This window comes from Olea europaea, chromosome 18 (assembly GCF_002742605.1).
Source record: "Olea europaea var. sylvestris chromosome 18, O_europaea_v1, whole genome shotgun sequence".
In the NCBI taxonomy this organism is placed as follows: domain Eukaryota; kingdom Viridiplantae; phylum Streptophyta; class Magnoliopsida; order Lamiales; family Oleaceae; genus Olea; species Olea europaea.
This window is the reverse complement of record NC_036254.1, coordinates 9,843,032-9,866,576: the sequence shown is the minus strand read 5'-3', so window position 1 is coordinate 9,866,576 and position 23,545 is coordinate 9,843,032. Positions and strand designations below refer to the sequence as shown.

At 33.5% G+C, this 23,545-nt stretch overlaps 1 protein-coding gene across 2 annotated transcripts; it reads left to right on the top strand.

Moving 5' to 3' along the window:
* Window positions 1-210: 210 nt before the first annotated feature.
* LOC111367415 (WD40 repeat-containing protein HOS15-like) lies at window positions 211-20,842 on the top strand. Of its 2 annotated transcripts, XM_022988270.1 has the most exons (15): window positions 246-370; window positions 8,316-8,458; window positions 9,622-9,767; window positions 9,861-10,248; window positions 11,385-11,479; window positions 11,612-11,658; window positions 13,596-13,746; window positions 13,938-14,001; window positions 16,800-16,958; window positions 17,073-17,194; window positions 17,644-17,718; window positions 18,184-18,237; window positions 18,324-18,397; window positions 19,497-19,571; window positions 20,243-20,842. In XM_022988270.1, exons 2-15 carry the CDS (start codon window positions 8,392-8,394, stop codon window positions 20,460-20,462), a joined length of 1,737 nt encoding a protein of 578 aa, XP_022844038.1. In that variant the 5' UTR covers window positions 246-370; window positions 8,316-8,391; the 3' UTR covers window positions 20,463-20,842. The 2 variants fall into 2 exon arrangements, with proteins under 2 accessions (XP_022844039.1, XP_022844038.1); XM_022988271.1 differs by lacking the exon at window positions 8,316-8,458 and having other exon boundaries at window positions 211-370.
* The last annotated feature ends 2,703 nt before the right edge of the window (window positions 20,843-23,545 follow it).

The following is a 23,545-nucleotide window of genomic DNA, read 5'->3' as shown; positions in this document are numbered from 1 at the left end:
TTTTTTCAGTAACATATTTGAAAAAGGAAAGTGTAATGCATAGTACTTTTGGAATTCCAATGGAGTTTTGCAGTAATTTTGGTCATTAAATGGTTTTAATAGTATAAAATGAATTAGTACCCAATTTTTAAAAGTATACCTGTATTGGGTTGGCCCTGCATATAATATCGGGTTAGCCAAGGCCCACTGACAGTCTGAGAGTTTATAAGTTCAACCAAAGAAAACCTGTTCCAAACAAAACGAAACTCAACATTCCGACTCCCAACCCACCCTACCCCACTGTCAGTTTTCGACCGGCGATCTGTGGCAATGATCTCTCTAACATCGGCCGAATTAAACTACCTTGTCTTCCGTTACCTAAATGAATCAGGTTTCTCTCTGTGCCACACTCTTCGTGTGCGGAAAACTTCAATTTCTGTTTTTTGTGTTAAAATAGGAAATGAATTATATCAATTTAATTATATGTTCGACTGAAAGACGGGAATATAATTTACTGTTTTCTTTTGGTTCTAATTGGGTAAAATGTAATCCTAATATCCTTATTTATGCCTGAGATGTGACTTTTTTAGTGCTGTTCGTCTCGTGTGTTTCTTTTTCCCATTTTGTTCTTCTACGAATTGTTTATATTTACCTTGAAAGTTTTACTATTTATTGTAATATCTGCTTCAAAGTTTCAGTTGAGTAAGAGGATTTCTTTTATGTAAAAATAAAAGGACTAAGAAAATTTGACGTAATTTGTTTTGCATCCTCTTACACGGAAAATGGAAGACAAGTAAAGAGAATAAATTTATGGAAGACAAGTAGGGTTTAGTATTATCTGGCTTCAACTACGGAGTGGGGGGGAGGAGGAATGAAAGGGGAGGATAGTGCTAAGTAGTAACAGGTGAATTTTCGAATTATGGCTCGCAGACCAGTGCTTATGAGATTATGTTAGCCCTGAAGAAGGTGACGGTGGCAATGCATGTGGACTTAACTTTAAGAAATTCATGTTTTTCGCTAAAAACATGAAGGCTCTGAAATGAGAATTAAAAATTTGAGCATTGAAAGCAGAAGCAAAATTAAAATCTTTGCCGGGTAGAATTATGTAAAGATCTCATGTCCCTATTTTTTAAACGAAAATAATTTGTTGATGTGCATCTTAGGATTATAATCTGGCCACCTCAAAGTTCTTACTTAATTTAGAATGAGGTGGATAAAATTTTCTTGCCATATGGAGAGCAAGCTTGCAAATTCAAACGAGAAATATGAGAATGAGGTGGAGAGTATTAGGAAAAATTGGAAGCGTTGGATACTAACTAAAATTGTGGGTTATTGGAGGAATCTTTGTGGGCCAAAAGTATGAATTCGAGGAATAAGATGGAATGAGTAAGCTAGGTATCCTTGGACAAGTATTGTGACGTAGTGTCATGATCTAAGAAGAGAGGGAACCTATTCAGAGAAACAAAATTGTATTCTAAAGGCTTAGTATACTTTGTTTCTGAAAGGGGGAATGCTAATTGATGGCTTTTGCATAGGGGACAAGCGTGACGAAATGGAAAGGTGCATTTGGAGATAATTTGTTTTGACTGGTCAATATTATGCATTTCATGTTATTTCAGGCAATTATGCCTTACGCATGTAATTGAAAGGAGTTTCACTTAATCATTATGAAATTATCTACAGCCCCTTGATAGGGTGTTTTTGCAATGCTAGTGATCACAATCATAATGACATGTTATGATGATTCTTAAATAGCATTTTGACAATAATGATCACACAATGATGATACAATTATGATAGATGGTATTATTACGATGATATGATATCTTGAGGTTAATAATTATTTAATTGGGAATTAGTAATAATGTTGTGCATCACCAATGAGGTTATCCAACTTTCCTTAGTGTCATCCAGGATATTTTGTAATATAAGCTTAGTTGGAATTTGGATTCCTTTTTATGAATTAATTTGGGATTATAAAAGCTTTTTTTCCTTTTTTTTCCCTTTTTTTTTTTGGGGGGTCAAAGTATGTAAATTAAATTCAATTGAACAAGAAGCCAAATCTAGAATTCAGATGTAATAAGGGAAATATAGTAGCCAAGATGATCGGTTGAAACATCATTAAATGATGTTGAGAACACTAGATTTAGGACTGTTGTTGATAAAATTGTAAGAATAGTTTATATAGTGAATTCATGAAACATTAATGAAAGTTTAATGGAGTAAATGGTTTAATAAAGCAAGTGAAAGTAATTCTTTAATGTTGGTCAATCACGCTTAAAATGTATATATTGAAGTTTACTTATATTTATTGCTTAAAACAACTATTTGAGGCTTACACCTCGAATCCCACATCATGTGAAGCTTTCATAAAACACCTCTGAGCTTACTTCTTAAAGGCCATCTGTGAAGCTTATGCCTCGAGGCCACGTGCGCTTTCCATGGATTTTGTTATTAGCTTTAGCTTTTTGGGCTAATTTTTTGATAATCTAGAATGTCTATTGGGTTCTTTTATTTTCTTTTTCATGTCCTTACACGGAAGGACATTGAAGGGAAAAGGGAAGGAGAATGAATTTATGCTAGTAGAGGATAAAGAATGAGAAAAACACTGATAATTAAGAGGAAGAGGATGTTGATGATCACCTTAACGACTGATGATATAAGAGTACTCTAAGTTGTTTTTACATCTATTAGTATGTAATATACTAACGATTTTGATTCGTAATTACTAATTTGAGAAGTTATTATTTGCTAATTAATAAAATTTAATTTTTGTTTGGAAGTCAGACTTTATTTTTTTCTTTCGTTTTATTATAGATTTTAATGGTTAACTATGAGCATATTTTTCTATTTATATACTGTTTTGATTTTTTTATCAGATTGCTTTGAGGCTTACGCCTCGGTTCCCAATTAAGACTTTTTAAGATATGCTTATATTTTTGTAATTAATGAAGTAAATGAAGCATTGGATGAAGTTGGATATATGTTCAAACAAGCTAGAAGCTATAAGTGGAAAAGAGCTGGTTCTCTCTCTATCCATCAAGTGTGTGTACAAAATTCCATCAGTATGTAGTACTAAATAAAGTAGAGAAAAACAAAATTTTTATACAATTCCTTTGCAATTATCATCTCTCAGAATTCATTGGATAAATGTACATTTTTTTTTTTTTTGGGTAGTATGTGAAATTCCTAGAGTTCCAAGATTCTTTGATTGTTGATCATGTGCTGAATAAGGTTATTATAATGTCATGCATGTCCGACCACAACAAAATATGAAGCCAACAACTAAGTTTGAAAATCAAAAACTTACGTGAAAATCAAAATAGAACGTTAAGTAAGTATTTATTGATTTGAAGAGTGAAGCTTTAAGATTTAAATTTTCTTATTGAGATTAGATTTATTTTAAAACCATCTTGATTTCATAAAGAACTTCTGAGTTTGAATCATTGATTCATTAAAGTAACAGTGTCAAATTGAGTAGAAACCATGTTCTCTGAGTGTAATTTGGGAAAAAAAACTTTTAAGTCTGAAATACTAAACCACAATCTTCCCAATTTAGCTGTAAATTTACATATACAGTTAGCAAATTTGAATTATTCAAAAATCTTCCAAATCTTTTTCATACCTGAATTATCCAAGAACCTTAAGTTTCAACTTATATGTTAGTTTGAGCATGTTAGGTTAAGCTTAAAATGTTTACATATAAGTAAATAAGTTCGTCAGAGTTAAAAATAAGTTACTTATTTTGATAATAAGATAAGAGTTGCTTTCATAATACTTGAGGTTGGTTTTTATTTAGGGATAGGAAGAAAAATATCAACATTTAAAGTCATTGAAAGCTTTTTACTATATTTTTAAGCTTAGCCTAACATGCAAGTGCCTTCTCATTTGTATGTATAATTAAGCTGTTCAGCTTGGCTATGCTTAAAAGCTATGATGCATCTATATGGGCATGTGGGTTCGACACGCGTTGACGCGTAATATTTTAAAAAGCACTTATATGACATGTTGTCAACACATTGATTAATTTTTTAAAATTCTTCATTTATGTAATATAAATTTAGTTTTATATTTGTTATTAATTTTTCTTGTTAAAATATTTTAAATATAAGTACATATTTGTTTTTTAATAATAAATTTAAATTAAAAATATATAATATTTTTTATGAAGGAAGAATAATGATTATGGTAGAGTGTCAAGGAGTGTAGGTATCCGATACGTATCGGACACGGACACGTTATCCTAATTGAAGTGTTTATGCAATAGAGCTTAAAAGTTTACTTTTAAGTAAAATTACTTGTAAGTAAAAAGTGAGTTTGAAAATAAATAAATATTTTATTGGTTAAAGTTAGAAATTAGTTACTTTGATAGTTGTCAAGATTCATTTTCAGAGAAAGTAATCTTTTTACTTAAAAAAGTAAGGAAAATGAAAGTTAATTGAACATGTTTTTGTGCGTCAAATATTACTGAAAGTAATTTTACTTTTTTATTTTTATTTTTAATTTTTAGCCAAACGTGCATCCTTAAATTTTAGGTCCCTGAGTAGATCATGCCAGCTTCTCTTGGTCAGAGTAAAATGTAGGCATATTGGGTTGGGCCAGGCCAAGCCCATGGACACCATCTTTACTGGTATGAGAGCGTTTATGTAATTTATTGTTCCACAGAAATCTAACCTTCTGTGCCAGAAAAGAGAACCTTTGCTGAACATAATGCCCTGTGCCTCAACCACTTTCCGACAACCCATTTGTACATGCAATTGGTGATTTGCGACAATGATCCCTCTAACCTCAGCCCAATTTAATGATCTTATCTTCCATTATCTTCATGAATCAACTACTTTCTTTCACACACAGCATGTTGGTGAATGTATGTTTATAATTCTTGCCGTTTTCCTCTTGTTATTGTCAAAATTGCCCAGTAATCTATTTTTTTATGTTGATATAGAAAATGAATTCTAACAATTTTAGCCCCCGTTTGGTCCCATTTTTGGAAATGAAAATGAGTAGGATAGTGTTTTTTTTGAAAAATGAGTGGTTGAAAAAAAAGAAAAATTTTAAGACTTATTAATGTCGGAGATTTGAATTTTTAGTGCTGTTGGGCCTTTATTATTATTATTTTTAATTTTTTTCTTCATAGAATTGTTTATATATACCTTGGAGATGTTGTAATATATGGTAACATCTATTTAAGAGTTTCAATTGAGTGACGGGAATTTTTCTACTATCAAATATGAAATAGAAAAAGAAAGAAAGAAAAAAAGGAAGACAGAAAAAAGTAGAAAATTGGATGACATGGTTTGTTTTGCCTCCCTGAATAGAAAAGTGGGAGACAAGTTTAATAGTATGAATTTCTGGGTAGAGTTACAGAAATGTTTCGTGCCACTAGATGTCATAAATGAATATATATTTTGTTGACAAGATTCTTAAGTTCGTAATTAATCACCTAAAGGCTAAATAAGCTGAATAAAACTTCCTTGGTGTTGAGTCCTATTATAATGACATCATCTATGTAGACGAGGATGTAGATGTATGAAGTAGTAGGAAATTTGAGAAAACGGAATTGTCTGCAATGAAGAGTATAAACCTGTTGAGATAGGCTGTTTTAGTCTATCAAACTGGGTGTTGGATGCCTGCTTGAGGCCATGAAGTGCCTTATGGAATTTGCAGACAGGAGAGGGTGATGATTGATTAAAATCACGAGGTTGCTCCAGAAAAACTTCTTCCTCGATGACCCATGAAGGAATGACATCAAGTTGTCTCATACACCATTTTTTGCAAGAACTGTTACAAGTATAATAACAGGATTAACTATTTTTGTCAAATTACAACCCCATCTTAATGATATTTTTTTGGCTACTAACTGAGCCTTGATTGAGACACTATATCATTGGCATTTCTCTTAATTCTAAACTGCAACTTGCACCCTACTTCCTTTCTGTCAGAGGGCTTTGAAACCAAGGTCCAATTGTGATTCCTTGTTAGGCTTACTCTTCAGTCGTAAGAATCTCACTTGGCAGCTTGAGTAGATGTAGGCTGAGTCGTTTGAACAGCTTCTGATCCTGTTGCAGCAGTTAAAGAGATAATATTCTTTGGTTTGTAGATCCCTAGCTTTCATCTAATGACCATAGAATGTTTGAGGCTTGCCTGTCTCTTGCACTATTGGTGCATTAGCAGATGTATCATCATGCTGGGAAGGGTGTAATGGTGTAGAGGGATGCTAGGGAATATGGATTTTAGATGAGGGCATTAGAAGAGGATGAATTGAAATAGTCTCAAGATGATTTGATTGGAGGCTGGGAAGGGCAATCAGAAGAGTGATCAAAGTATTCTGAAAATGTGAAGATCTTGTTGGGCTGGCTATAGTCATACTGGGGATTGGAGGTATTAGGAGAAGATGAGGAATAAGGGAAATAGCTTTGATGGAAGATAACATGGTGAGAAATGTAGACTCTATGATCATCTAGTCATACATTTTGTAACCCTTATGTTGAGTGTTATTTGTATTTAAGATTTTGATGTGGATAAAAGGTGCAACCATATGTTGCTCAGACTCTCCATTTTGGAGAAAGCATACGTGTTGAACGCGACAAGGATAAGGGTAGAGGATTGGTGTCGGATCCTTTAAATAAGATAGTCCTTTATATCATTTTTGTTATTTTGATATTGAATTTTAAATTGTTTCTTATTTTTCTCACATTTAGACTTGAAATGGAATCCTTGAAGTATGGTAATTGCAATTTAATTTTTTTTTCTCAATTATTAGTTGGGAAAGTATATATATATACACACATATATACATAATCTAAAATTATCAGTATATAAATTGCTAACAAAATTTTAAGTTTGTGAGACATAACTTTCCGTGTCAAAATTTTGGATCATTTTTCAAATGTATCCTCACATCCTAGATTTTAGAGAGAAAAGGATCCTACTCCTAGATATATACCTGTATTGGATACCCATACCGGAGTCCAAGCAACGTAGTTGTAACCTTGGATTTTAAGTTCAGAATAATTAAGATTTATGTGAAAAAGGACTTCAATGGGACTTTTGTTGTAAAGGAGTGGAGTGGATAATCGATTATTGAGATTGACTGATTTAAGAAACGCTGGAGCTTAAGTGCCGTAAATGACTGAGCAAGAAGAATGAGAATTTTTTCACCTATTCTGTGCTTTCACTCAGCCGCTCCATTTTGGGCTGGAGTATGAAAGCAAGACAATTGATGAGTGATACTAGTTTTTTTCCAGCTTTGCTGTTGAAGCTTGATATTCACCTCCACAATAGGTAAGTCAGGTCTTGATTTTAGATTTTAAAAGAAGTTCAACATGAGATTTGCATTGAACAAAAGTCTGAAATACATTGAACATATTTATTAGGGTAAAATATATATGTATATCCTGTGTATGGGTAAATATATGGGACATAGCATCTGTCACCTTTTGCAGAAACACTAGGTGATCACCAAAGGTCTGAGTGAATTAAAGGCTTAGTATACTTTGTCTCCGAAACAGGAGTAATTAATGGATTTTGCTGAGGGGACAAGCATGACAAAATAAGAAAAGTGCATTAGAAGATAACTTTTCTTTAGACATGGAGAAAACGTTTCTGACAATATGATTGGATGGATGTCTAAGCCGTTTGAACTATAAAAGAAACAGGTATGATGACATTTGATGACATTGGTACTTTGAAACAATAGAAATTAAACTAATATTAGTAGGATACTCCATGACAGCTGGTGATATATGATTTGAAGAAGATTAGTGGATGTGCCATTGATGTGGAAGGATTAACCAAATTTGACCGAGTGTGCACTGGTAAGCAGAAGAGATTGAATTCATGGAGACCTTTATTGAGCTTTCCTTGGAGTAAATTTGTTCTCATTTCCACTTGACAGAAGAAACAGTTGAATGAAAATTAAGAAAGACATTGTTATTATGGGTACATTGTGATACATTAATGAGTTGTTTGGTCATTTGAGGCATGTCTAAATGGTTTTTTAGTTTAATCTCTTTAGATGAAAATGATGGCAAAAAGGTTGATGAACTAACAGGCAATGTAGGCAAAACCATTACCATTACCAACATGCATGTGTGCATTTCCTAGATACTCGGAGCGTTACTCAAATGACTTGTTGCCCCTAAATCTTGGAACCACAATCCTACATTGAATGTGCCCTGGAAAGCAAGAAAGGCCTGCATGTTTCCATTCTGCTGACTTTGACCTACTATTGCATTGTTGTTTCCACCACTAGTGTTCTTTCTAGTAACGTACAGTTTGTAGATTGGTGCTTGACACTTGTATAACATGTAAAAGAGTCTTGTTCATTTTTGAAGGGTCGGATGTTTGTGTTATGTTGGATCTCGTGCAGTGCCGACGTGAATACAGCATGATAACTGAAGTGTCTGTGTAATGAAGGCAATTTATGAGGAGCTAAAAGTCTTGGAGCTCTTCTCAATGTTTTCAGATAGCGATAAAGGTTGTATGTGAAGTACTTATCAAAAATAATAATAATAATAATAATAATAATAATAATAATAATAATAATAATAATAATAATAATAATAATAAAATAAATAAATAAAGCTTGTATGTGAAGTGAATTTTCTATGAAGTCATTGATTTATGCTTTGTGTTAGAAGCACAACACTTCTTACACTTTAGTACTTCAAAACTTTAGGACAAGTATTCTCCAACAAAAGGAGACAATGCAGGCAATAGAAGGATCAATAAAGGAATTTTTAATGGGAAAATCGCCGACTTTCGTAGATACTTTCTATCTGCAAGCAGTCCATCATTGACTCTAATTTGTAAAAGAAATGGCGTTTAAATCAGTCTTCGGTGAATTTTGGTATTTTATAATTTCTCGTTTTCTATGGTGTTAGGTTTGGGTTAGGTCAAGTCATGTTTTTGTTGAACCCAAATTGGTTAGTCTCTAATAGGAAGCATAGTCCTATTAGAATTAGAAAAGTAGAATCCTAGATAACCTATTGTAATGCCTACATTTGGTTAGAGACAACAGTTTTGAGGAAATTTTAACAGCTTTTGAAACAAAGATAGTGCGATCCATTTCTGACCCTAAGGTCGATGCTTAAATTTTCTTCTTGGTCCATTTTTCTTTCCTTAACTTCTAGCCATGGTGCCTTGATTATCAACTGGTTTTTTTCCATCCTTAACCATCAAGCAAATCATAATCCTTTAATCACAATCATCTAATTAGCTTTCAACTCTTTTAACTTGGTCCTGTAACTGATTGAACTTCCTTGAATCCTATTTCATTCATTGTTATGTTTATTAAGGATAGCCGTTAAGGATGTCCTTCATCACTTTGTTTCTTTCAGAGGTTTTTATAGTGTATGTTAAGTAGTTATGTTGCATTGATAGTCTACTACTAACAAGATTGTGGTTTTTTATCTTAGTCTAAATAATAGGAAATAGCATTATTAGGACGTTAACCTTGCATAGACAAAAACTGACGTAAATACTGAAGAAATGATTAATAATTAAGGGGATTTTTGTGATGCAAAAGTTGAAACACTAAACACTGTTGTTTCCAAAAGAAACTCTGTATCACTCTGATTTTTATTCAATGGACCTCTCCTCTACTGTTCATTCATAACTGGTACAAATGGCTTCTTTCAGGGTTCACACATTCAGCTTTTGCTCTAGGATATGAGGCAGGGATCAATAAAAGCACAATTGATGGTAATTTAGTTCCACCAGGTGCTCTTGTTACCTATGTTCAGAAAGGAATTCAATACCTTGAATTAGAAGCAAACTTGACTAGTGTAAGTATGTGACTGATGAAGTGGTGGGTATTGAGTTATTTGTTTTCTACATTTGATTATATTCCACTAACTTAGAATTGTTAACACATTCAGGATGATTTGGACACAGATGAGGATTTTCAGTTCCTGCAACCTTTGGATCTTATCACGAAAGATGTATATGAACTTCGAAAGATCATAAAGGAGAGAAAAGAGAATATGCAGAAGGATAAAGCTAAAGGAAAAGAGAAAGAAAATGCTGAAAATGACAGGGAACGTGAACCTGAAGCTGCAATTGAAAAAGAGAAGGAACCCGCCAGAGGAAAAGAAAAAGAAAAACAGCCGAAGGAGATAGAAAAGGAACAAGACAGTGAGAGGATAGATAAAGAAAACGATAGAGGGAAGGGCAAAGGCAAGGAAAAGCCACAAGTGGATGCCACTGGTACAAGTCAAAATGGAGATAAGATTAGCGGCAGACTCGAGGAGAATGAAATTGATGGAGGTAATGTACATATTCCTCTCACTTCTATTCATGCACCTGTACATGTCAATAAGAGACACTGACACGGACACGAGCGTATGACACAATAAGTGTCGGACGCTGATGTGCTATTTCTGAAAAAGTTCCGGCACAATACGATCCCAACATGTTGAATAAAATATCATTTAAAAAAATTTTTAATTTAAATTTTATATTTATTGCATCATATATATATATATATATATATAAATAATTAAATAACAAACAGAAATCAAAATAAAATTTGACATTAAAAGAAAAAGATTTGATTTCCTTTATAAGTTTTGTTTTATATTGAGGATAAAATGGTAAGTTAAATGGTAAAAAATTTAATCAACATAAAAACCTACCATTTGCTTTGTTAAAGGGTAAAGTTGCAAAAAAAGTTACCAAAAAATACTTTTGCAGGCATTTAAAGTTTTGAGGCCCATCAATTTGAATGGAAATTACGTGTAGGGTTTACTTCCTTAGCTGCAGCCGTAAACACACTTCTCTTCTTCATATCTTCTTCCTCCTCTACCATTTGTGCCTTTTTTCCAGCCGTTACTACAGTTCTTCTTCATCAACACGGCTGCTGTAACACACCTCTTCTACATTTCTTCTGGTCGTATGTTTTCTTCCAGCATTTTTTAAATTTTTTTTTTCTTCCACCCGTCTACATTTTTTCATCTCCGACATGCCATAAGGGACCTGCAACATGCGTCGGCGACAGTGTCCGATATACGCGTCGGACACCGATACGTTGATGCCGGCAGCTTGCCGGTGCTTCCCATTGTCAACACTCTTAGGATGTAACAATTAGCATGCTCATCTAAGCTTGAGAAAAGTTAAATACTTTTAAGTAACTTTTTGTCTCCGAACATATTTGAATGACTTACTATTTTCTGCTTTTAAGTAAATAAGTTACTTTTTTTGTACATAAGTTGTAACTAAATGTCAAAATAAGTAACTTATTTCCTCCTTGTCTGATAGAAAAAAAAGTTCTACAATTACTTATTACTTAAATTTTAAAGCTCAGCCAATCATACTCTATGACCACAGAAAAACTTCATTTTTTCTGTGATCTATGATTTTGGTTAGTTTAACTTACCCTATCTGTTTTTATTGAATCACAACAGGGCCAGAACCTATGAATATATGCACAAGTTCAACATCTTTGCCCTATGAAATCCCAAGTAGTGATGTGTTTTTTCTGCAGGGCCACACCTCTGAGGTATAATTTCTTTGCATATTTCTCGTTCATAATCCCCTATTGCCTTCATTTATTATTTAAATGCAATAAATTATCTGAATATTTTTTAAAGCTATCTGTATGATGAGTTGCATGTTCCTCTATTCTTCACAGGTTTTTGCATGTACGTGGAATCCAACTGGTTCACTCCTTGCTTCTGGGTTAGTGTAGCCTCTAAAATTGCTTCCTTACTTGGTACATTTAGTTAATACTATTTTATTCACCCATCCTCAGAAATATGGGTTCCCATCTAGCTGTTTGGAGAAGTAAATGTGTAGGATCTCAATAAAAATATGGACTTTAACATTTATATAAATAATAAGCTGAAGAGAGCTTTTTATCCATCCCCAGAACACAATTATGCACTCATCTTAGACATAAGATCATGTAAAGAAATCACTTTTAAGTCATTCTTCTCCGTCATCACAGCTCATCATATTTCTACACTTGCGTGCTTAAACACGTATCATCGCAGATCGCAGTTCATAGACAGTCTCTGCTCTCCTTTGATCTCATTGAGTTGTCAAATAATAAAGAACTACGAAGCACCTTGATTTCTTATGCATCGCTTATATAACATCTTGATAAAAGAATCAGAATCAAATCTTTTATTGTATAATATTTTTAGAACTCTGAAAGGCAAAAACCTTTGCTAAGGCTGATTTATGTTGCATGGCTGTGTAACTTAAATATTTCCAGGAAACCAAAAGCTTTTCAGCCTACCTAGAAAGACTTTAGGAAGTGAGAGAATAAGATTTTAACATAGATTGCAATATTAAATTTGAGATGAGTGCTATTTCTAGTGAATTGCTTGAGATTGTGTAATTCAATGTTTTGGGGGTTTCATTTCTCTCTTCTTCATTAAAGTTTTTGGTTCCAGTGGTTTTGGGATGAAACCTTGAGGAAATATGAGTTCCATGATAATGATTGATCATTGGATGAATTTCAATCGTGCCAACGTGAAAATGTTGAGTGACAAAGTTTGTTCAAGCAATGTCCTAAAGGTTTTCTAAAATGGAAAATGAAGAAAAAGGACAAATGAAGAATGGGAATAAATTAGTGTCAGAACTAAGAAGGCAAACTGTGTATTGATAATTTTTGTTTCTATGTATTTCATCAGGTCCCTTGTATTTAAATTGACACCTATTTGTTTCTGGCAACTCTGGAAATGTTTTCTGGCAAACTCATTTTCAATTTTTCATCTTCTGTTATTACATGTACTTTTTTACTTTTTATTTTTTGGAATTTTAATATTAGCAAAATAATTGTCCAGATCTTGTGAAGTTTCTGCCTGAACTAATCTATGTTCTATAGCCTGCTTTTTGTGAATCTAAATGAACTTGGTGCAAATGCCATAAACAAAAATTGCAATATTAGACGATAATTTGACTAAATATATAGAACTAAAAGAATTTTGTTGTGCGACATGAAAGAAGTTCTAAGTTTTTTATTGTATCTGGGCAGATGTTTGATTTAATTGCTGTATCTTTCTTCCTTAAAGAGCTTCATAAACATTATAGAAAATATATGTAGATAAACGTGTTTTGAACATGTATACATTGTTTCTCATTTCTGCCAAAAGATGCGACACTCTTCAGTTTACTGAACTCAGTCACATTGTTGTAATATTACACACCTGCTCAGTCAATTAGATTTATTGTGGAGCCCTTTAACCATCATGATTGTAGGATTGGCTTTTATGGTTGTTATGCATGTAAAAGCAATTCATGTACATTGTAACTTCCAAGAAAATGATGTTAAGTTTCTCCAAAATCAAAGCACACGATAAGACTTTTTTGCATTTTCATCTATTTGAGCCAGAGCTTAAATGGATAGGCAATACTATTACTTGAATGATCTTTTTCTTTTTCATTTTGTTATCTTGTTTGAAATTTTTGTAGAAATTGGCACAGTATTTAACCATGTTCAAGTTGGTGGTGTTGCTCGATATACCTTTTTTTTTTTTTTTTTTTTTGCATAAATAGATTTTGATGTAGTTACACTATTCGAATGATTTCTTGATGGGGAAGATGGCAGCATGAACTGTAATTCTGCGAAGTTTGAGTCTTCTGATTCTATTGTGTACTTGTTTTACTAGGTCTGGAGATTCGACTGCTAGAATTTGGACAATTGCAGAAGGACCATGTAGCTCTACCATGCAAGATGGCCCTTTAAATGTTGTTGTACTGAAGCATTTCAAGGGTAAAACAAATGAGAAAAGCAAGGATGTCACAACACTTGATTGGAATGTGAGTTTTCTTACATAATTTTTTGTGTGCTCTCTCTAGCATCCTGTAATGAAATGAATTTCTGAAATTTCTGAACTTCTTTATTGTTCATTGTAGCATTTAGTTCTGACAGGGTTTTGCATTAACTGTTGTCTTCTGAGCCTCGATTTGATGTCATTTTCTTCTTTTATTGTGAACGTCTCTTGGTGTAGGTGGAGGGGACGCTACTTGCCACAGGTTCGTATGATGGCCAGGCAAGAGTATGGAATAAAGATGGTAAGATTTTTCTAATGCTAATGATCTGAAAATGATACCACTGCAAAATTACTGTATTGTTCATATGCGATTCACAATGGTAGAGAGAAATGCAGACAGAAGAGAAAGGGTGAATCAGAGACTCAGGAGAGAGACTCGGAGAACATTTAATTATGTTTAGTGTGGGAAAATTTTAAAAGTGCTGGTCCGCATTTATACTTAAAATCCCTAGTAAAGTGGAAAGTTACTTTAGAAACAAACACGGAATATTTTTTAACTTAAACCAAATAATCATGGAAAGAAAATATCAGATACTTCAAAATCACTGGAAATAAGTTAAAATTTCTTTCTTTGTAACATAAGTACTTATTTTTGCAAATCTTGTCTTCATCAAAATCGTCTTCATTTTTTCCTGGTTTAAAGGAACTCAACTCAGGTGAGTAACTTTCAATATTGGTACTATATATTTGGATCAAGAGGGATGTCCTTTTGCTGAACAAGAAATTTATAAAGAACTCAGATGAAGAAGCATAATGATCTTCTTAGACATTAACAAAGAAATCAACTGTTGACATGAAAGTAAAGCAGCTCCATAGAACTTGAACAGAGGATGGTCCTGTACAGACAAAATATATGCTACGCTAGGGGCTCGAATGTGCTATGGTAGCGAATTTGAAATCTTGGCTTATTTTTAATGTGATGGCAAGTTGAGTTCCAGCCCTTCGAAGCATTCGAAAAGTATGGAGTGAGCATGACTTTTTTAACAACAATGTTTATTGTAACGCCTAAGAGAAATAAATATGCACCATAACATAATAACCCCTTTAAATTCTCTGTGCTTGCAATATGTATCAGTGGCAAACTTATAATTTTTATTACTTGCAACAGTTTTTCATTTTTGTAATCATGAAATCATGAATATGTTCAGTAAAGGCTTAGGCTTGATCAAAATGGCAGTAACCTATACGGCTAAACAATGTAGCAAAATGGGAAGCACGTACCCTTGGATCATGGCATCTATTAAACTGTTTATTTACTCTATCTACAGCTACTAAAATACAAGCACGACTTCTAGCAATTTTAGGTTACCGTAGAACAAAGCTAACGCTAAAGTGAGTCCAAGGGATATATGGAATTGAAAGTGCTTCTATTTGCCTACTCAGCTTTTTTTATAGGATTTATCACATGATAGTCAACTTTGTTAATTGCAATCTTGGCACTATGTCTATTGCATATTGAGTGTTTCTCATCTCTGGCAGCTGATAGTTAATCATCAAATGAAATCAAGGGGCCTCTGGAAACGAAATTAAGTGAAGCTAGAGGTTCATAAATCAGTTTATCTTAAGTTTTCAGAATATAGTATCTGGATATTTATTGCTGCAGGTTTCTTGGTGTGTGTGCTTGTTATTTTACTGATGGGCCTAATATACATTTTAGAAGCTCAAATTTCGCATGGAAGAGTTTTAGGTCCACCCATGTACACCTTCCTTTTCATTCATATTCTTGCTATGAGATGATGTCTTCACATGTGAACTCGATTATCTCCCCATTCACTCATGGTAATATCTACCCCCATCACCTTGAATACCACCATAAATCCAGTCTCCAAACCCCTCCCCCCTCCCTCTTTATTGCTCCAAGAACATTGTGCACTTTTTGCCGTGGTTCATGTCTCAATCGCCTCATTAGGAGCCTGGTCTTGCATGACATGCTCCACTCAGAATTGTCTTTCATTCTTCTTGTGATATCTGATTCCAATTATGAAGCCACCATAAACAAAATAATGCTAGAATTTAATTTTTCTGGGTAGCCGTAGGCAGTCATTGTAGAAACTAATGGGAAAAGTAAATATTTAACTTCATTCGTTTCAGCAATTTGCAAACATCCTGGAAGAGTATCCATTATTTGCTACACCAAAAATGTTCTATAAGAGAAAAGAATACACACTTGAACATGAAAAGAATGCCGCCTGCCCTTAATCTTAGCATGTTTTCTCCTTTTAAAGAAAACTATATGTGTTCTTTGAATAACAATGATGACACACTATTTAGGAAATGGATGGACAAGAGTGGATCAAGGGACATCACTCTTAATCAAGTCAGGCTTAACAGTGGTGCTGGGGTTTTCACTGTGAGTTGTTCTGGTAGCATTGCCCCTTGCTGATCTGGAATGTGACAGGCCAGACTGAAAAGTTCTTTTCTAGAATAATTATACGTTCACATCCAAGGATCACTGCTTCTTTTTATTAGTTTTTGTGGATTTTGTTGATGAGTTGTACTAGTTTTTAGAGAGTGAGTTGTTCGACCCTTTCAGTATGGTGTTGCATCGCACCCTCTTCTGATTCTCTTCCTTTCCGTATGGAAAATGCAATGAATTTCTGTAAAATGGTATTACAAAAATGTTCATGAGGTATTAAATAGAAATGTGTTTAACTTATGAACTGATTTTAATCTACATTATCTTGGTTTTCTTTTCGTTTTTGATGAACTCAGTGGAAAGATGTTGATCTTGTTGATATCTTGAGTTGAAAGAGTTTATGCCCTAATACTTCCTCATAGACATGCTTGAAGTACATGTACACAAAAATGAGCACTTCTTTGGGTGGAGAAGTGGAGTAACTTCTGTTGATAATTTATTGCTATATATTCCACTAGTGCTCGAGAAAGCCAGATCACCAGTTTGCTACCTACTTGTTTAGAAACTATATTATTCAGTAGTTTTACATTTTTATTATGTGTATAATTTAGTATTTGCATTATAAATGGCCAATATATGCTGTTAATGCTCATGATTTGTTCATAAATGTATTTTTTATCCAGGGGAGTTGTTCAGTACTTTAAATAAACATAAAGGACCAATTTTCTCTTTAAAGTGGAACAAGAAAGGAGATTATCTTCTTAGTGGGAGTGTGGATAAAACTGCTATTGTGTGGGACGTTAAGACGGGCGAATGGAAACAACAATTTGAGTTTCACTCAGGTCTTTAACGGTCTCTTCTCTCTCATTTTTATTGTTGATTGTTTATATTTTGTCACTCAACTCATTCTATGATGTTTCTTTTAAACTTAGATTTGTTATGAAATGTTATTGCAGCTCCTACTCTAGATGTTGATTGGAAAAACAATGTTACATTTGCAACTTGCTCCACTGATAGCATGATACATGTTTGCAAAGTTGGAGAGAACCGACCTATCAAAACATTCTCTGGGCATCAGGTTTATTTCTGCTGTTACATATTCTTGAAAATGTTCCTGAATAACTATTTTGCAATAATGTATATTTTGAACCTATAATTTTTTAGGAATTCCTGTCTAAGTAATAATGCCGTATGGAATTAGTTAATGTTAAGTGTTTTCTGCACAGTATGTGTTATTCTTCCCATGGCTGGGAATGAATAGGGAGTTTGATCCCAAGACACCAATTTGATCCAAGGCACCGATTTGATCCCAATAATTCACAAGGTCAATTGAACTGCATCATCTCATGTTTCCATACAACAATTTATCACGTGTATAGTTAGTACACTTTGTGCTGGCTAATCAATTTTAAGAAAATTAGTGCAGAATAATGTGGAGCTAGATTTCTAGATAAGGAAGTTGTTATTGTATTAAAATTCTTTCTTTTTATGCTGTTATTAATATCTAAATATGATATGTTACTTCAGGGTGAAGTTAATGCTATCAAGTGGGATCACACTGGCTCCCTGCTGGCTTCATGCTCTGATGATTCTACTGCAAAGGTAAGAGACATTCTCTCCGTATGACTTATAATTTTTAGTAACTAGTCACTGCTGCTTGTAATTTATCTATCTGAATCCATAATTAATGTGTCCTCATCTCAAACAAGTTTAAACTCTAGAAGAGGTAATTTAAGATGGTAATGGTGGAAGGTACGGTCATGTGTTTCTCACTGCCGCTCATTTAACATGTCTTGACTTAGATGAAAAATGAATCCAGCCTCGAGCAAGTTGAAAACTAAATTTAAATGAATAAAATTGTTCATGTCTTACAGCTTAAGCTTTAGATGAGGTGGTGTAATGGACCAGCTTCCATTATGCAATTGATTTCTTGATTTATAGTCCTGCAGCCTTTCCATGAAATGGACTAGGAAAACTGTGTAGTTGGCAACATTAATCCTTTTCCTGCTCTAGAAGTGAAATCGAACTTGTATATAATTGGCTGTTGACTCATTGATTAAAATGCAGATATGGAGCATGAGACAGGACACCTGCATGCTTGATCTGAAGGAGCATGCCAAAGTATGTCTTGAAGCTTTTATGTTTATTTTTATTTTCTTTATTCGATTAAGACAGCTGCCTTTCTGACACAAACATAATATTTATAGGAGATATATACTGTTAAATGGAGTCCTACAGGATCTGGTACAAACAACCCAAATAAGGAATTGGTGCTTGCAAGGTATAAGTCTGCACTCTGGAAGTAGAATGTTAGTATTGTGAATTGTTTGGTAGTTGAATGTTAGTATTGTGAATTGTTCTGCCCTTTTATTGGTGGAGATTGTTGTTAGATTATCTGAGGGGGGTAGGGTATTAATATTTTCAATTAAGGTTGGGAGAGCTGTTACAAATGTAATACCCTTGTCACTATTTTGCTGATACACATAATTGCAATCATAAATGAAAGAGAAAATTATCTTTTGGATCATTACCTGTTCTGTGTCTGTCTGTCTCTCTCTTTTCCTTTGTAAGACTACGAATTACATAATCCTCTTTCATGTTAAATTCATTTAATGCCTCCTGCACTGGAATTCTGGAACTCGCTTATGCGATGTTCATTTTGTCAGTGGATTTAACACAGTGGAACATTGTATATACTGGAATATCCACTAGAAATATTTTGCGGCCAAGCTTAAAAGACATGAGAATAGAATCAAGCTAGGGGATCCCAGAGAGATTAGCATAAATGTTCAATTGTGAGATAAAGCAATTTATCTATGGGAAATTTTTCTAGCTAGTCGATTTTTCTTTTGGCTAAAATTATTTTTGTCTCCCACCATAATTTTTATGAAATATGGCCATTTAGTCATGCAAAATGACAATAATGCCCTTTGTATCAAAATATTCTCTAGGCAATCTGGGCTAAGTTTCTGAGGAAGACTTGAGTAGCTAAATTGACTGGAAACTCTATATCAACTTTGCCTTGTTTGACAAGAATGCCTTGATGTTTTGAAATTTGTGCAATAAGGAAGAGAGTTATCAACTTTGCCTAGTTTGACAAGAATGTCTAGATGGTTCAAAATTAATGCAAAAGGGAATATGGAGAATTTGAGATCATTTTTGAAGAGATAAGATATTTGTCTATTTTTTTATTTTTAATTTTTTTATAAAAGGTATTATTAACCGAAAAGTAGTGGACACCTTTCATTTTATCATTCAAAAAGTATTCTATGGAGGAAATTTCCTTTGTCTATTTACTGTTGAGGGGGAAAATGCTATAGTTATGTGTAATATATATAATTTTCGTACTTATTTAGTTTCTTTTTTTCTTTGCTTTGTAGTGCCTCTTTTGACTCGACCATAAAGCTGTGGAGCGTGGAAGCTGGGCATCTTCTCCACAGCTTAAATGGCCACAGGTAAGGATCCTAGATAATTTTGTTAAATCGATGAAACATGGAGTTTTATTGAAGCCTTCTAATGACTCTAACAGGTGAATGGTTGGGAGATATTGGTATAGAGCTAGAACGACAGTGTCCATGCATATCATTCTAACGACTTAATCATGGTCATTATGTAGTATGTTTGGCTAAGCTTAAAATAAAAGGATAAGTACTTTTTATTTCCTTATATGTTGGTATAAATTATATTTTTCTTTTAACTAAACATAGTTAATCTAATTACTTTAGCGAAAGGGGAAAATTGTCCGGACCTTTGTTATTTTAGTTAGGTTTGAGTCTGAAAGACGTGAATAATGTCCCAAATTACGAGAGAGATGTAAAAAGCTAGCCTGATTTCGCCTATTCCTATTCCTAAACAGAATAATTCTTTACTTTACCATAAAAAATAAGTAATTTATTTCAAGTTTTACTTAACAAAAATTTCATTTATTTCAAAACGTTTAAGTGAACTTTTGTGAGCTTGTCTCATAGTGCTTGATGAAAAACATTGAATCTTTGTTTCTAAATATATATAAATGCACACACCCACAAAAATGCTCGAGTTTCGACCTTTATCATTGTTAATTTACTTTCTGTGATATGATAAACGTGAAGTGATTCTGATATTATGATGTGCTAATTAAATGTAGGGAACCGGTTTATTCGGTTGCATTTAGCCCGAATGGTGAGTATTTGGCAAGTGGATCACTGGATAAATGCATGCACATATGGTCTGTGAAGGAAGCTAAGATTGTGAGAACTTTCAGTGGAAATGGTGGAATCTTCGAAGTTTGCTGGAACAAAGAAGGCGATAAGATTGCTGCCTGTTTTGCAAATAACGTGGTTTGCGTTATAGATTTTCGTATTTAGCAATGGAAGAATTTCCTTAAACTGCCTCATGTCCGAAGCTCATACTTTGGATCAGAGAATAGGTTGTCTGATGATGTTTTTAGGTTTTTGGTTTCTCTACAGATGTAGAGAATCTGGTATCTTTCTGAATCAATCATTCTGTAGTTTGATGAAATTTGTTTTCCTGCATCAATGTCATCAAATTCTCTACTCCCATCATATGTTTGGAAAGAAAGATTAAATATTATTCGATTGGTTAAGAAACGAAACAAAGTTGAAACCTTATTCATTAGACTATTGAGTCATATCCAACATTATGTATAGATTAATAATATTAGTACATCGTTGTGTACAGATGTATGACATGGAAGAGAGATTATATTAATTGAGGTTCTTTTCTTTCCACGTCTTCTTTTCTTTTTCTTTCTTTTTTCATATTATCTGTTTGTACATTATTACTTTTTTTCTCTCTCTCTCTCTTCCAAATCATCCATCTGTACATCATTATATATTCAATGTACGAATAGCATTACTCTTACGTATATAGAGTGACGGCCTCATGAATAGTATAGCAAATTGCTTAAGAAGATTGGAAGGTTTGGAGTTCTTTTCATTGGACATTTGTAACTTATTAGCTCTACAATCACTCAATGTATAATCGGCTTTCACTTCTCCGCTTTGGATAAAAACTGATCTCCATTTGCTTGTAGGTAGGTTATTTGAGTTAATTGAAGAATGGGTTTAAAAGAAGAGGCTCATCTTCAAAAAGTGAGCAAGCTTTTTGATTCGTATAATTAAACTCTTTTTCTAAATATTTAATTTCTGGATTAGTGGTTTCATTTTTCTTTTTCCCCAAACCTACTTTTGTTTACTAACTTCGAGAAATTCATAATGTTAATTTATTATTTGTGAAAAACAACTTTGTTTGCAATTTTATTAAGGTTATATTTTTAGGTACAATTTAACTAAAAGATTATGATTTATTGTTTTCTTGAAAGGACGTTGAAAATAAATAAATAAATAAATAAATTATCGAATTCTCACTAACCAAATGGACCTTGCTTCTTGTACAAGGGCATGTACACTGTCCCACCCGCCCCGAGGGGGTGGGACCCAAACGTGGGCCCCAATGTGGGATCTCGCCCCATGTGAGGGGATGAGGTGGGCCCGTGTACAAAGGGCTCTATTCTAACCAAATTGTATGGACGAGCCTTTCAGCATTTGGCCTGTTGAATTGCACGAGTACTGCGGATACTTGGAAAGTGTCAGTTATGGCCAGAAATTTGAAATATATTGCCAAACAGTTAAACCTAATGATGTGCGTCAAGCACATGCGATTAGCCTGTACAAACTGGCTAGAGAAGTCCGCATCATTTTATATTGATTAATAATTTTTACTTGGAATTAAACTCGATTGCAAGCATGTTATTGAGGTCCTGTTTGGTGGCCTTTAATTGCGAACGACTATTTTTTTGAATAGTGTGTATATATATATTTTTAAAGAATTTGTAGTTAAAAAGTAGAAAAAAAATTTAAGTTTACATATAGAATATTTTGTTGTGTAAATATACGGTTAAAAATGAGTATGATAAATAAATTAAAGTAAATTAAAGGCCACCAAACAGGGGCTAAATTTATTTAAAACACACTGAAAATACAATATAAGGTCTAGCGTGAGACATAGATATCCACTTACCCAGTAATATCTTATAGGAAAAAGCCACGAGTACAAGGAATTCTTGATAGAATATCTACCTATGTTGACGTGGTCGTAGATGATTGAATTGATTTCTTTATTTTCTTTCCATCTTTCAATCAATTGCAACCACGCGTTATCTGTCAAAATTTTCTGTTAGTTTTTCTTGTACTTGTAGTATGATTCGTAATTGATTTATCTTACAAATCAGTGTAGGAAAATTACTAATTGAATATACATCTCTAGATATACTATACAATGTGATTCTGTTAAGAAGCAATGAAAATTTTGGACTAATACCATATTAAAGAATTCATGGTTGGGATAGAAAACATATTACAAGGAAAAGATTGAGGAAAAAATTGCTTAGGTAGTCAGACTGCACTAAATACGAATCCTGCACTATGGGTCTCGACTGTTTTCGTACATTTAAATTCTTTGACTCTTCGATTCTATGCTTTCCTATCTCTTTGTATTCCTTTCGTGTCCGGTAAAGATATATGCCTTCAAGTCATTCAAATTTTTTAGAACTATGACGAGAAAATTTACATACACTAGAAAACGCCTATATTGCTTGCTAAGTGATTCATACAACTCCTCTAATCAATCAATTTGATAATTTTCAAAATTAATTATCCACGGGCAATCACATTAGTTTTCACTAGGAATTAATCAAGAAATACATAATGTATGATAGCATTAAATACGAGTCTGAATTGCCTCAAGTGCCAAGCCATGAGAAAGATAGATTCACAAAAAGATCATAGTGAATTTCAATTCATTAATGTGGAGAAACCACATTCGAACCTATGGTTGGCAAACTGACGACAACTTTTTTACAATTTGATTGGATCTTTCTAACTCAAAATACATGTGTTTGTCACTACCTGTAGTTGTCAAGAAAGTTCACCAACTTCTGCTCTGTCCTACTTAACTAGAAGAGATGCCGCAAGAAACAAAGATTCTTCTAGTAAGCAATCTTTACAAGAGCATTTCTTTATGCTTACAGCACATCTTGAAGATTCCATTCATAGGCTCCAAGGATATCAACAGCCTTCCCTCCATTGAAGTTTCTAGTGATGGACAACATCAAAACCAATCTAATACATGGCAAAATTATCTCCATATATCGCGTTACTTGAAGGTGAACAAGGTGAAATCAGAAGTCATTGAAAAGATTCATGATTAAGAGTACGTACTCTTCTTTTTCATGACTTATTCCAAGTTATCCATTCCATTAAAACTTTGTTCTTTTTCATTATAGTTTATGACCGGAATCATTAGCTGCCCGGGTGTGGGCCTTAACTTGGTGGTGGTGGTCTCAACGCATGAACAGTCGATATGTAACGAGAAGCGACTTATCAAGATGGATGTAATTTAGTGATGTGCATATTATTTTGTTTAAATT